At 32.5% G+C, this 12,220-nt stretch overlaps 1 protein-coding gene across 1 annotated transcript; it reads right to left on the bottom strand.

Annotated features, from left to right (window-relative positions):
• Window positions 1–1,854: 1,854 nt before the first annotated feature.
• Window positions 1,855–10,163, bottom strand: LOC106342400 (Niemann-Pick C1 protein-like). Its single transcript, XM_013781318.1, has 37 exons — window positions 9,868–10,163; window positions 9,499–9,627; window positions 9,255–9,362; window positions 8,684–8,800; window positions 8,425–8,575; window positions 8,098–8,345; window positions 7,856–8,023; window positions 7,703–7,776; window positions 7,498–7,615; window positions 7,343–7,426; window positions 7,173–7,259; window positions 6,975–7,076; window positions 6,814–6,882; window positions 6,619–6,714; window positions 6,299–6,520; window positions 6,116–6,199; window positions 5,912–6,040; window positions 5,636–5,834; window positions 5,411–5,554; window positions 5,288–5,331; window positions 5,119–5,202; window positions 4,957–5,025; window positions 4,798–4,874; window positions 4,643–4,712; window positions 4,327–4,476; window positions 4,138–4,203; window positions 3,876–4,020; window positions 3,726–3,790; window positions 3,579–3,644; window positions 3,394–3,487; window positions 3,233–3,269; window positions 3,072–3,129; window positions 2,847–2,957; window positions 2,654–2,721; window positions 2,442–2,508; window positions 2,285–2,353; window positions 1,855–2,200 (listed from the first exon to the last, which is right to left on the bottom strand). The coding sequence occupies exons 1-37, from the start codon at window positions 9,901–9,903 to the stop codon at window positions 2,123–2,125; spliced, it is 3,783 nt and encodes a 1,260-aa protein (XP_013636772.1). The 5' UTR covers window positions 9,904–10,163; the 3' UTR covers window positions 1,855–2,122.
• Between the last annotated feature and the right edge of the window lie 2,057 nt (window positions 10,164–12,220).

Raw genomic sequence — 12,220 nt, 5'->3', positions numbered from 1 at the left:
AAGAGACTAAGTTAATATATTCTTTGAAAGTGTGAAAACATTGACCAATATGAAAAAGCATAGATTTTTGTACAATTTTGACAAAACAACTCAAAACATAGTCCTCTAATGTCTTAATAAATTATTATTTAAGGATGCAATAATTAAATATATCAATTCAATAAATTTTGTAATTTATAGACAAAAAAATAACACAACAAATTTTGAAACATTTGTTAACCTATCGATTTCTTTTCATGAGAATCCAACTAAACAAGATAAAAAAAAACAATTAGATTTACAATATTTAATTACCATTTTATTCAATTTTGATTAATTACAAATTGTAATAATGTATCTTTTTGAAGTTACAAAAAAATAATGTTCTTTCTTTATTACACTAGCATTATATATAGATTCTATATACACAAATAAATATAATATAACAACATAAGCTTGCTTTCCCCGATTCATATGAAAACTTTTTGAGTTATCCACCAAAGAAAATTAATTAAATCAAACAAATTGTTAGAATATAATATAACAATATATAATTGTATTTTAAATTAAATTATTTAAAAAGTTTATTTTCATTAAAAACAAAATAATAAATAATTAAATCTGATTTGAAGGTAATTTTTATGACATATATATATATATATATATATATATATATCAATTCTGTGAAAAAAATAGAAGCTTAATATGGAAAAAAATCTTAACTACAAAAAACTCTAAAAATTAACAAAAAAAAAACTAATGAAAATTAAACTATGATATCACTTGAAAGCTTCTTAGACAATATTAATAAAATATTTAAGCGATAATTAAACAAATTTGATTTTTTTTTGCCAGCCAAAAATATATTATTAATTAGCATCAGTTATTTCAAGATGTTTAAGAAAGGATGAACTCTGAATAGTATTTTGTAAAGCTGACTTAGATAACACATCTGCACATCTATTTCCAGTCCTTTTTGATGCCTTAATTCAATTTCTTCAGGGCAGTTATTCCACAAAGAGATCGTATGAGATATTGTTTTGATATTCAGATTTGTTTCTTGACTGTTAAGAACATTGATAAGTGTAAAAATGTTTCATTCGAATATGATATGTATATAACCGAGTCCCCAACATGAGTCAAGTTTGTTTAAAAAGTAAATAATTTCATTTTTCTTATATTATATAATAAATATATATTATTTACTGATGATAAAAATATAGTTATTCATCTATCACAAATATTTATACAAATATGTGAATCAAGTACAACAATCAAATAACATAATGATTTCCACAAAGAAAATTAAAAATATATATTTATGTTGTGTAGTCTTATTTTATATTCTTTAAATAATGTAATACAATATTATACATTATTTTTTTTAGAATTGAAAAAATACATATAATATCTTATCCGCGCGTATCGCGGTTAAAAAATCTAGTTGTAATAATAAAATAGAGAAATGACTCTTAATGTAATTGTTTCAAACCTAAGATATTCCTTTTTTTAGTTTCGTAAGAAAATTTAACGTTAATACATTTCAAATAAATTAAAAATTTAAATATACTAATATACTATTATTTAATGTATAATTAATTAAATTAAAATTATTTAAATAAAGTTCTATTAGTTATTTAAAAGATAAATATAGATTTAATGTATAAAATTACATTGGGTTAAATGACATTTTTTGAAACAAGAAATTTAAAATTAAAATTTTCGTTAAACAGAGGGAGTATTAAACATAAAATGCATTGAGACCTTACCCTTGAATTTTGAAGTTTTTTGGCAGATTAGTTCCACAAAGATGATATTAGTGTTTCTTCGTCATCTTCTCCCCTAATTCATTTGGGGTTTGAGTTTTGTTTAGCTTCCTTAACGGTTCTAGCCAAACATACATTGTTTTTTTTTTTTTTTTTGAAACTGTAAACATACATTCTTCAATTCATCAGTTTTCTTTTAATACCATTTATCTTCCGGCAGATTCTCCACATTTGATGTGATTCTCTGTTTTAAAATTTTCTGCCATGCACTGAACTTAGCTTTTCTATGTGGCTATGGGTGAAACAATCTTTAACCATTTACAAATAGATGTATCCAGAACAAAACCTTTAAAAATAAAGAATAAAACCTAATTGAGTTACGGTTGCGATGAAGCCGAAGGTCGATGATCTTGCTTATCCCCTTTTGGAGCCGGACCAAACATGCTCAAGAACACCTTCACAGTCCAATATCATCCCTCATATCAGAACAATAACAACAAAACTAACATCGAAAGAGTGTTTGAATGATCATGACTTACCGGTAAGAATACAAGACCGTGTAAGAAACCGAGGAGGACTAGTGCCAAATACATCTTGAAGTAGTAGACCTGACGCAAAAGAAAAATTCAGAGGCCAAATATGAAAATGGTTAAACGAGGAAACAAAAGGACTTCAAGAGATCACAAAAGCACATACCACAAATACTTCTGATTTTGAGAAGCCAAGCACAATCACTCCAACTAGCTTCGTCAGTGTAATTCCACTGCAAACAGTGAAATGATACAAATATTATTATTAGAACATTTCAATATCCAGAACATATGTTACTTGGGACTTTGGTTATGTTATATATCCTTTGGCATATTTAAGTTTATGAGTCGAGTTAAAGAAGAGAGACCAATTAATACCTGAAAACTGAAGCTCCCATCCCACCAAGCGCCTCTTTCATCCGTTGGTTTCTGTCCCCGGAGCTAATCTGAGCATTTAGAAAAGTATTGTGATCAGGATAAAAAAAAGAGAATGTAATGATCAATACTGCTATACAGACATTAAAAAAAACATGTTCTGAATACTGATATACAGACAGAGGGGGAAGCTAACCGAGAAAGCATGTGTTATGTGTACACAAAACTCAACCGCTATTCCCACGGACATGATTAGATTTACAACCGATAATGCGTTTAGCTGGATGTGAAAGACTGCCATTACTCCCTGGCATGTTCCCAAAATCAAGGGTTCATAATAGTATAAACATCAGTAACCTCATGAGTATATGAAAATCAGTTTTATGTATTTTATTCGTAAGTGACAATTAGAGTGACTTACCAGGAGATCAATGATGATCATTGCAATCACAAGCAGGATAATTGCAGAGCTCCAAAAACTGAGTTAGAAAGCAGACAGAGGAAAAAGATTTGAAGAGTTAAGTTTAATCATATTTAGACTGGTAGTGAACTGCATTGGAAATGAGCTTAGTAGTGTGATACCTGCATGTGATGATTAAACACACGGCAAAGACGGCAGCTGTAAAATGAATGGAACATCCAAATAAAGTTATTTCATATGTGAACTCAGAAAAATGTAAAAATAAAGACCTACCAACTAGAAAATAGAACTAAAGATGTGGGACTGGAAGAGAGTTACGAACCGATGGCTATGGAGAGGTTGATTAATGCAGTTTTCCATATGTCAAGATATTGCTCAAAGAACATATAAAACACTGAGTATGGATATATCTCCATCTGAAAGATAATCATTCACAAGTTAGCCACTTATCTTCACTAATAAGAAACAGTTAGAATATAGTCCAGTACTAGTATATTATTTTTTTACCTGCAAAGAACGAGAAACTTTGGAACTAAACTCTTGAGCAGCTCTCATTGAATTAACAAAGTCAGCCTGAAAAAAAACAAAAACTTATAGTATAAACTTACACGATATCAAACGTGGGCTGCATATTATAGGGATCAGAAAATATACCTGCTTGTTAAGAGGTGTGTGATAAGTGCGGAACGATGAAGCTTGTATGATACCACTTTTATATCCTGATAAGAAGAGACACATATCACACATTTCGGTATCAGTACAATGACATGGAAGAAAGAAAAAGGGGACAGTGTGAAAACAAACCTTTCAAATCAACACTAGTAGAATAAGCACCATAGCCACCTTTAGCACAATCAGCAGAAGGAAGTGCGCTGAGGAACCAAGGAAGTTTCTCTTTGAATTGGATTGTAGATGGGCGGTCACTAGTTAAATCAGCATGACGAAAGCACTGCACAACCACACAAACAAACAAAAAAGTTACAGAAAGCTGCAGAGAGTAAACAAACACATAGCAAGAACAAAGGGTAATTAGTTATATAGATTAGATCATCATGAGTAAAGTTACCGTGGTGCAGTCTTTGCAAACTTCACTTAGGCCACAACTCACTTGATCAGGAGGGCAACAAGGAGGCTACAAAATGCAAGTACAAGGGAATTAGCCGCCATCAGTAAGTCATCAATTTTGATCATAAATAATATATGTAACACCGCTACTTTTGCTAATATGTATCTGAACTCTAGAGCTAGCATATACCTGGTCATCAGGGGGACAAAAGGTACCATTTGTAAACTTTCGGCAACAGCCAAATGCCTCGGGAGATAACCACACAAGAAAGTCATCGACCCATGAAGCAGCTGGCTTAGCTATGTAGCTTAGTTCTGGGGTCAAAGAAGCCTTTGCAATCTGTGGACATAAAATCAACTTTAGAACCATAAAATGATATTGTAAACATCTTGAAAAATGCAGATAGTCAGACTATTTCCAATGTGCAAGAAAACATAATAAAATATATTATATAAATAAAGAGGATGAATTAAAAAAAAAAAAGAAATGCAGACGAGCTATATACCTCATTCATAAGAGAATTAGAATCACACTTGTTAATGGAACAAAGTTGATTTGTATGTCTTGATTCCGAGCTGAGGACATAAGGCAAAATTGAGATTTTTAATAACACACATGTTGGACCAAACTCTTATATCTAAAACCAGAAAGTGATTATACCTGTAGTTATAATTCTTCAGAACAAAGTAAAGAGGTGGACCTATTCGAAGATATGTAGCAATATTGTTGAAGTAATCCTAAATGTAAAAAAAGAGAGAAACTTGTCAGAGATAATCCTACATTGGGTACACTTTTATGATTGGTAGCATCAATGCAAACCTGAAGATACGAGTCCTGAGGAAGAACAATCTGTTGCTCCAAACCAGGCTCTATCCGAGTGGCCAATGCCTGCATGGTTAATAAACACATTATATTAGCGATGAAAATTTCAACTGCTAATAAAAAAAACTATTATAGGTCACAAAAAACGAATCAACTCACAATTCCAGCCATTGCTAAGCCAAAGAAGAAGGCAATAACCAATATTTTGACTGCCCAGTGGCTAAGAATGGGTGCATGGACTTCCTGAAATTGTAGAATCAAGTTATCACTATTTATGTAGAACATAAACCATCTCCTAATTAAGGTATAAGCTGACTTATGAAAATACCTTCATATATCGAGTCAAAAGTCCCGGTTTTTTCTGACCAACCCCTGAAGTGATACAAGACAACTCCAAATGAGAATTTAATTTCACAAAGTCTACAATGACTCCCAAAAATGATATTAGTACCTTTATCATCACCATCTGATGATTGTGCTCTCTTAATACATGGGAAGCAATCAACTCGCTTATCCTCAGCACGTTTGAAGTCAAATACTATCAAGGCAACAAAAGCAGTAACCTGGAGAATGAAGTCCAAAAGGACGGCCAATGCTGCAAACATGAAAGCATAGAGAATCGTTAAAAAAAAAAACACAAGGAAGAACTTGAATGCTGGAAAAGTTTTTTACTGACCAGCAAACATGGAGAAGACTCGAACAGCTGGCATTTTAATATAAGCACCAACAGCAAAAGCTAAAATCTCGGCTAGACTTGCAAGAGTAATCGATGGCCCAACTTCCATAAGGGCATTGCTCACTCGTCTCTCCAGAGGCAGCTCTTGCTCTTGCCTCTTAACGGCATGAACCAGTATGCACATATTATCAACACCGACCTGTAAGGTTAAATATCAAGAACGTCAACCACAACAACATCAGGCTACATATTTGAGTAGAACCAGACACCACTTACAGCCAAAACAAGAAAAGGTATAACTTCCATTATGATTAGAGTAGATTTCATTCCAATGGCACTGAAAAATCCTACGGAGCCGAGGACAGACAGCATGACAAGAAGAACACCAGATAGACCAAGCAAAACCTGTAATAAAATAAGGAAATATACTTTTGAAGTTTAAAAGTAATTTCTTTAAGAGTATCAGAATCATTATCATACCTTGGATGTAATGTAAAAGGAATTCAGACGAGGTGTATCCCCAAGTGTCAGTGATATATATGCAAACATGACAAGATAACTTATCTGAAGCAAAGAAACAGAACAAGTACAAAGACATATTAGAAACCAAACAGAGTAGGAACAGAAGACAAGATCCTAGAGAACAAAAAGAAGGGAACTCACGGCTATAGTTATGACATCTGCTGTGCTTTCTCTTTTCAGTTCTTCTTCGATAGAACTTTCCGAAGAGAAAGAAAGAGTTAAACCTTTTGATCTAACCATTGGCAACAACTCATCCTTGGCGAGCTGGATAAAGGCTTTCTCCCAAGCCACTGCTTTCTCTGTTCTGTTACCTTTGTTGTCAACAGCATTGTCCACAGGATAAGTCACAATGAAAGCAGAAGCCTGTCTTAAGCATGTCAGTTTAAAAAAGGTATTAGATAATTCATGTAAATCGACATAACTCTTATGTGGTTTACTCCTAACAAACTGAAGAATATTACCTCACTATAACTGTTCCCAGAGAAACCTCCTAGTGCAGTTGTTGGATCAAGGGGACCTTTAAATGCACTCAAACATGATTCTGACGAGGTGAAATGCTGAAGAGGAGTTTGGTGATAATATAACAAAATGGTTTAAATATATAGAAGAAAAATAGAGTTATTAAAATGGAATACTACATAAATTCAAGGAGGTACCTCAAAGCAATATTTAACATGCTCTACACCTCCAAATTCATCATAATTTTTTGGTATCATCTTGAAATACTGCCACAAGAAGAAAATAAATCCACCAGATACGTTAAAAGAGTTAGTAAATCTAATCTGAACTACTATAAAAAAAAGGAAGGAGTGTAAACCTGCAGAAGACTCTGTGTGGCACAATTTTCTCCAAGTGGTTTCATGCAAATGTCTGTCAGAGAAACCATTGAACCTGAGTGATTTGCCCGGAGTCCATCAACCTTACCATATTTGAAAAACAAATTTTTTTTACATGAAACATTATGTTGGTGATCAGATGGAATTTAAAAAAAGAGTGGAAATGAGTAAGAAGATACCTTCTTCTGTATGTCAAAAAGTAACTTAATATTGTCATCTGTCAAAATTTCCGGCTGAGAAGATTTTGGAGCTGTTGCTATTATTAGCTGCAGAAAATTTTCATAACAATGTCAAAAAACTAATGCTTGTTAACTTGTAACAGAGAGAAAAGTTGATAGAAATGTGAAACCTGTTCAATTCTGTAGAAGGGAGCAAGATGGGTGTCAAAGAATCGTTTCTCATCAGCAGCTCTGCTCCCTGCACCTACCCATAGCTGCAACGTACAGTACGATAACACATTAATATAACATTTACTGGAAAAGTTAAACAGGTTACAACCAGTACCTTATCAGGCCGTGTCTCAACTTTGAATCGGATCAGACCCACACAAAGTAGAAGAACTAAAAAGACTGACACAATCAAAACAAGAGCTGGATGTCTTGCTACCCAGATCCCATACTTGCTGGAAAATAAATAAATAAAAAAAACAGAAAACAAGACAAATGTCAATAACTCCTAGTTTTGAAGCTAAGCAGCACATTGTATGAACCTGTAAAATCTGGCCAAGTATCCTTGTACTGTTGACAGCTGAGCCCAGTTCCTCTGTGGTGTGTTATGTAGCATCTAAGAGAACATAAATAAAAGCAATGAGAAACTTCAACTGTTACAGAGCTGCAAGCAAGGCTAAGCACTAGGAAAGTACCTGCGCATGAATAGTGTCTGGTTTAACAGAACTCTGTTCTCCTCTGGGCTCTGACGATGATGGTGAGCTCTTTTTCTTACCCTTTATTCGGTGAAGCAAACCTCCTCCAAGAAACAACGAAACCAAGACAATATACAAAATGGCTAGCACAAAATCAACACATTTGGCCTGCATTATTAAAACCAAACATGTTATTCATAAGTATTATTAGCAAAAAAATAAACAAAATCCACATTCCTCACCTCAAGTGATCCAATCTTGATTGAGCAAGAACGTTGTTTCTGAGCAGGAGGTGCTGATGTACTGGAACAAGCAGCTGCAGAAGGACAATCACCACAAGAGCATCCAAGAGTGTCATCACTGCATGAATAAGAAGACACATTCATAGGCTTCATTCCAGATGACGCTGGTGGCATCGGCAAAAACTTGATCCCATAGGGGGAGCCTGGCATATTCACACCAGCTTTCTGGCCGATAAATGTAAACCACTCTGCATGACAGAACATGAACATGTAATTTAGTTATTCTTGACAACAATATGAGGTAAGAAAAACGAATAAAAGCCTTACCCTTAAAGTTCTTTGCACCTCCCCCGAGAAAATCTACAGCTAGACTGTTCGAGCTACCGAACTTCACATTCTTGCAAGATTCATACATCCCTTCTCCGAAAGCATCGGTTATGTAGTACTCAATCCCATCCACGGTCGAGTTATTCTTTATCTGCCACCAAAACAAACAAAAACACAGCGGCACTTTGGACATAAGCTACTTGATGTTTGATTGTTTGAAGCAATCAGAAAGTTCAAAAAATGTGTGTGTTTTATGTACCTTTGCGGTGGAAGTGACGTTGATAAATAGACTTTGATCAGGAGAGCAAGTAAGTTCACAAAAAAGATTCAGGAAGTTCCTCAAGCATGCTGGACAGCCTACAACAAAGGGAATAGCCTGACACGCACAAAAAATAAGACAATCTTTTTCACATAAATAAATTTCTAATCACTATCAATAAGATAAAAGCACTCCAATTTTTTTTGAAGAAAATTACGAAGACATGCTTCCAATTTTGTAAAAAACTAAATGGCTTATAACCCCAAAATCTCAGGGTCACCCTGGATAAAAGGGTTTAGATATGAATTATTAAACCATAGTCATCACCACATTAATAACCCACTACCCACTAATAGTCACAACCACTTGAACAATAAAACAACTTGTAGTCCCTATCAACAACATGAGAGGGGTTTAGAAAATTAATACTTATTGAACTATAGCTATCAGCCTATCACATTGATGTTTCTTCAGACAAAAGCCGCTGAAACATGTGAGTCAGCTTTTGGGTGAAAGTTAAAAAATTAACATCAAGAGGAAAAAAAAAAAAAGGGTTGTTGTTGTTGTTTACCTGTTGGACTTGTGAACGTAACGTATCGAACTGAGTTTCAGTGCAGCAAACGTTGCCTGTGATGGTTGGGCACAAGCTTTGTATCTTTGATGAGAACAAATCATCGGGCTGTGAAACATTTTTATAAAACCCAAACAAATCATTTATTACTGTACAAACAAAAAAAAAATCATTTGCATTTTGCTCTGTCAAAAAAAAACAAAATTAAATCAGCAAGCAGCAATAAATGAAAGGTCACACGCACCTTCACAGCAGGAATGTTATAAGGGCAGTTCAGTACTTTTCCATCGGTTCGTGCTCCACAGATATCATACATCGCACAATATCCTGCTGATTTTTTCGCTTCTACTCCACACAGAATATTATACAGAATCTGCATCGGTAAATTCAAACCAAACAAAAAAACAATTCAGAAATTTTCAAAATATATTAAACATTTTGGGTATCTCGAAAATTAAAAAAAAAAACAATTCAGAGAAATATCAGAAAATATGAAAAAAAATTAGGATATTCAGATGTAGCTAATGCATTGGATTACAATCCAGTAACAGAAACAAATCAACCATTAGAGTAGAGAAGCATATGAATCGAAAGACAGAGAGAGAGGACTTACCAGGAAGAGAAGGATAAGAGATGTAACAATCTTCATGGTTTCTTCCTTTCTCCGATTTTGATTTTTCTTTCACAGAGAAATCGAAGCAAGTTTGGTGAGGATTCTCAGAATATCATGAGAAGGAATGAAACCAGCGTGGAAGAAATATAACTGAGAGAGAGGAGAGGTGTGAATGATCTGTTCCAGATTTTAAGGGGGAGAGAGAGAGGGAGAGAGAGAGTCAAACGAGGAAGAGGTTTTATAGTTGTGTTGTTATGTTTTTGAGACATGTGTGCTAGCGTGTTTATATATAGAGAGATATACACTCTGTGTTAGCTTCTGTTTCCAGTCCCTATTTTCTATATAAAAAGATTGCAAAAAAAAATCTGTTCAGAAAAAAAAAGATTGCAAAAAAGTTGCTAATCAATAATACAAACATATTTTAAAAATATTTAAATTAATCTCACCATATTGACAATAAGGAATTACCATAATTCAATATTATAATAAGGAATTAATCTGATCATATTTGATTAAAAGGACTGAAACAAAACAAAAACAAAGAAAAATATATCTGATAGTTGATGAAAATTACATACACTAATTATTTTAATATTTATATTTAATTAAGCATATATTTAATAAATCAAGGTTTCACAAAATATGTTGATGTTGATAATCTTAAAACTCTAGAAATTACAAGAGTTCTCTGTGTTGATTAACATGATTAGAAAATAAATTATTCATAATTAGATGTGACAATGATTATCAACCTTCTGTGTTTAAATTTGAAATGTGAACTGAAGCATTGCAAGCAAACACTTGTTGGTATGTATCACTGACCCACTAATTACAACTGTTTTTTTTGGTGAGAGTGGGGATAATGATGAGAGAGTGTGATCACATGGAAACCGAAAAGGAATGCGTTAATAAAAAAACAAAATTTCTCAGTGTGGGCCAAATTCCCATTTGCTTTTCGAGCTTGTTCCATTTCACACACTTAGCAAAGTGTTTGCAGTAAAAAACCAAAAATCACATAAGAAAGTATCGATTTCTTCCAAAACAGATTTTAGCGCTATACCTGGGAGATGGCAGGAGGAGGACTACTAAGCGGTTCCTTCCAGAACATTTTTTTATGCGCGTTGCTTGGTAAAAAGAAATTCAAGATTCTATTACAAATCTAATAAATTAATTTAAGATCCTATTTTTTTCTACTTAAAAAGTTGTCATTTTAGTTTTGGACCTATTCATTTTTCATTAAAAATAAGGATCAATTCTATCTATTTAAAATCTTATTTTAGATATAATCCTCTAACCTTGTGTGATATTACACCTTTTTATATCTATTTAAAACATATATCATTAAGATAAACTTCTTTAATGATTTGGACTTGATAATCAAATCCACCCATAGAATAATATATACGTACAAACCTACTATATATGTGATGTAGTATACTACTATATGGTATACTATTACTTACACAAGTTATTTTATAAAAATTAGTATATTATATATTCTGGAATAAAATTATTATAATATATTTAAATAAATTTGCATTACATTTTCAAATCTAATTTATTTAAGCAATATGCGTTTGAATGTATTTTAGAAATATTCAATCTCAACAGTTTACCAAAATTTAGATATTTATTTGACTAAACTAAAATTTCTGAATTTTATTAAGACATTAATATTGATATATTTTAACTATTCCAATATCTGAACTACAATTAAATACAAGATGCGTGTGATTATTGTATATAAAAATATAGAATCCATACGACCCACAAAACTCATCGTTCTAAAAATTATATTGAGCAATAATAACCTACAATTACAAATCGGATTATCTTACAAACAATATAATCAATCTACAATTTCTTATCATATCAACTCTATACCATATACAGTCTGTTATCATACTAATACTAAATATCACTAATACTACATATTTTTGCATAATACAAAAGATCATTTTGAACTTTACACTTCATGCATTTCGTAAATGTATAATATTAACTAAAAAATATATATATAAAATATCATAGTGTAACTTGAAAAATCCAAAGTTGATCATTTTTACAAGCCGTTATGCAGTTAAAACCAATTTACAAACCGGTTCTCCAATTATACATATTTCTCATGATACCGGTTATAGTAAACGATGCATTGCGCTGGACACTTACAATATCCGTAACTTTTATTCTTCTTGACTACATATTCAATATTAATATATGATCTAAACTATACATTTAAAACAATATCAATGATAATCCCTAAAAAAAATTAGGGTGGACATTCAGATATCTATCCAAATTCGGTTTAGATCTATTTGATTAAGCTATATGTTTGAGTTTAGTTCGGATCTAT

The sequence above is a fragment of the Brassica oleracea genome, chromosome C4 (genome assembly GCF_000695525.1).
Source record: "Brassica oleracea var. oleracea cultivar TO1000 chromosome C4, BOL, whole genome shotgun sequence".
Taxonomy (NCBI): domain Eukaryota; kingdom Viridiplantae; phylum Streptophyta; class Magnoliopsida; order Brassicales; family Brassicaceae; genus Brassica; species Brassica oleracea.
The sequence above is the reverse complement of the archived record's forward strand: the minus strand, read 5'-3'. Positions and strand labels throughout refer to the sequence as shown.

What these genes read in the sequence shown, in the direction of transcription:
- LOC106342400 (XM_013781318.1), bottom strand. Translation starts at nt 9,903, where the DNA reads ATGAAGATTGTTACATCTCTTATCCTTCTCTTCCTG. An exon ending in CCTTCTACAGAATTGAACAG is followed by an intron (nt 7,260 to 7,342) that starts GTTTCACATTTC and finishes AATTTTCTGCAG; the next exon opens with CTAATAATAGCAACAGCTCC. An exon ending in CTGGGAACAGTTATAGTGAG is followed by an intron (nt 6,521 to 6,618) that starts GTAATATTCTTC and finishes TGCTTAAGACAG; the next exon opens with GCTTCTGCTTTCATTGTGAC.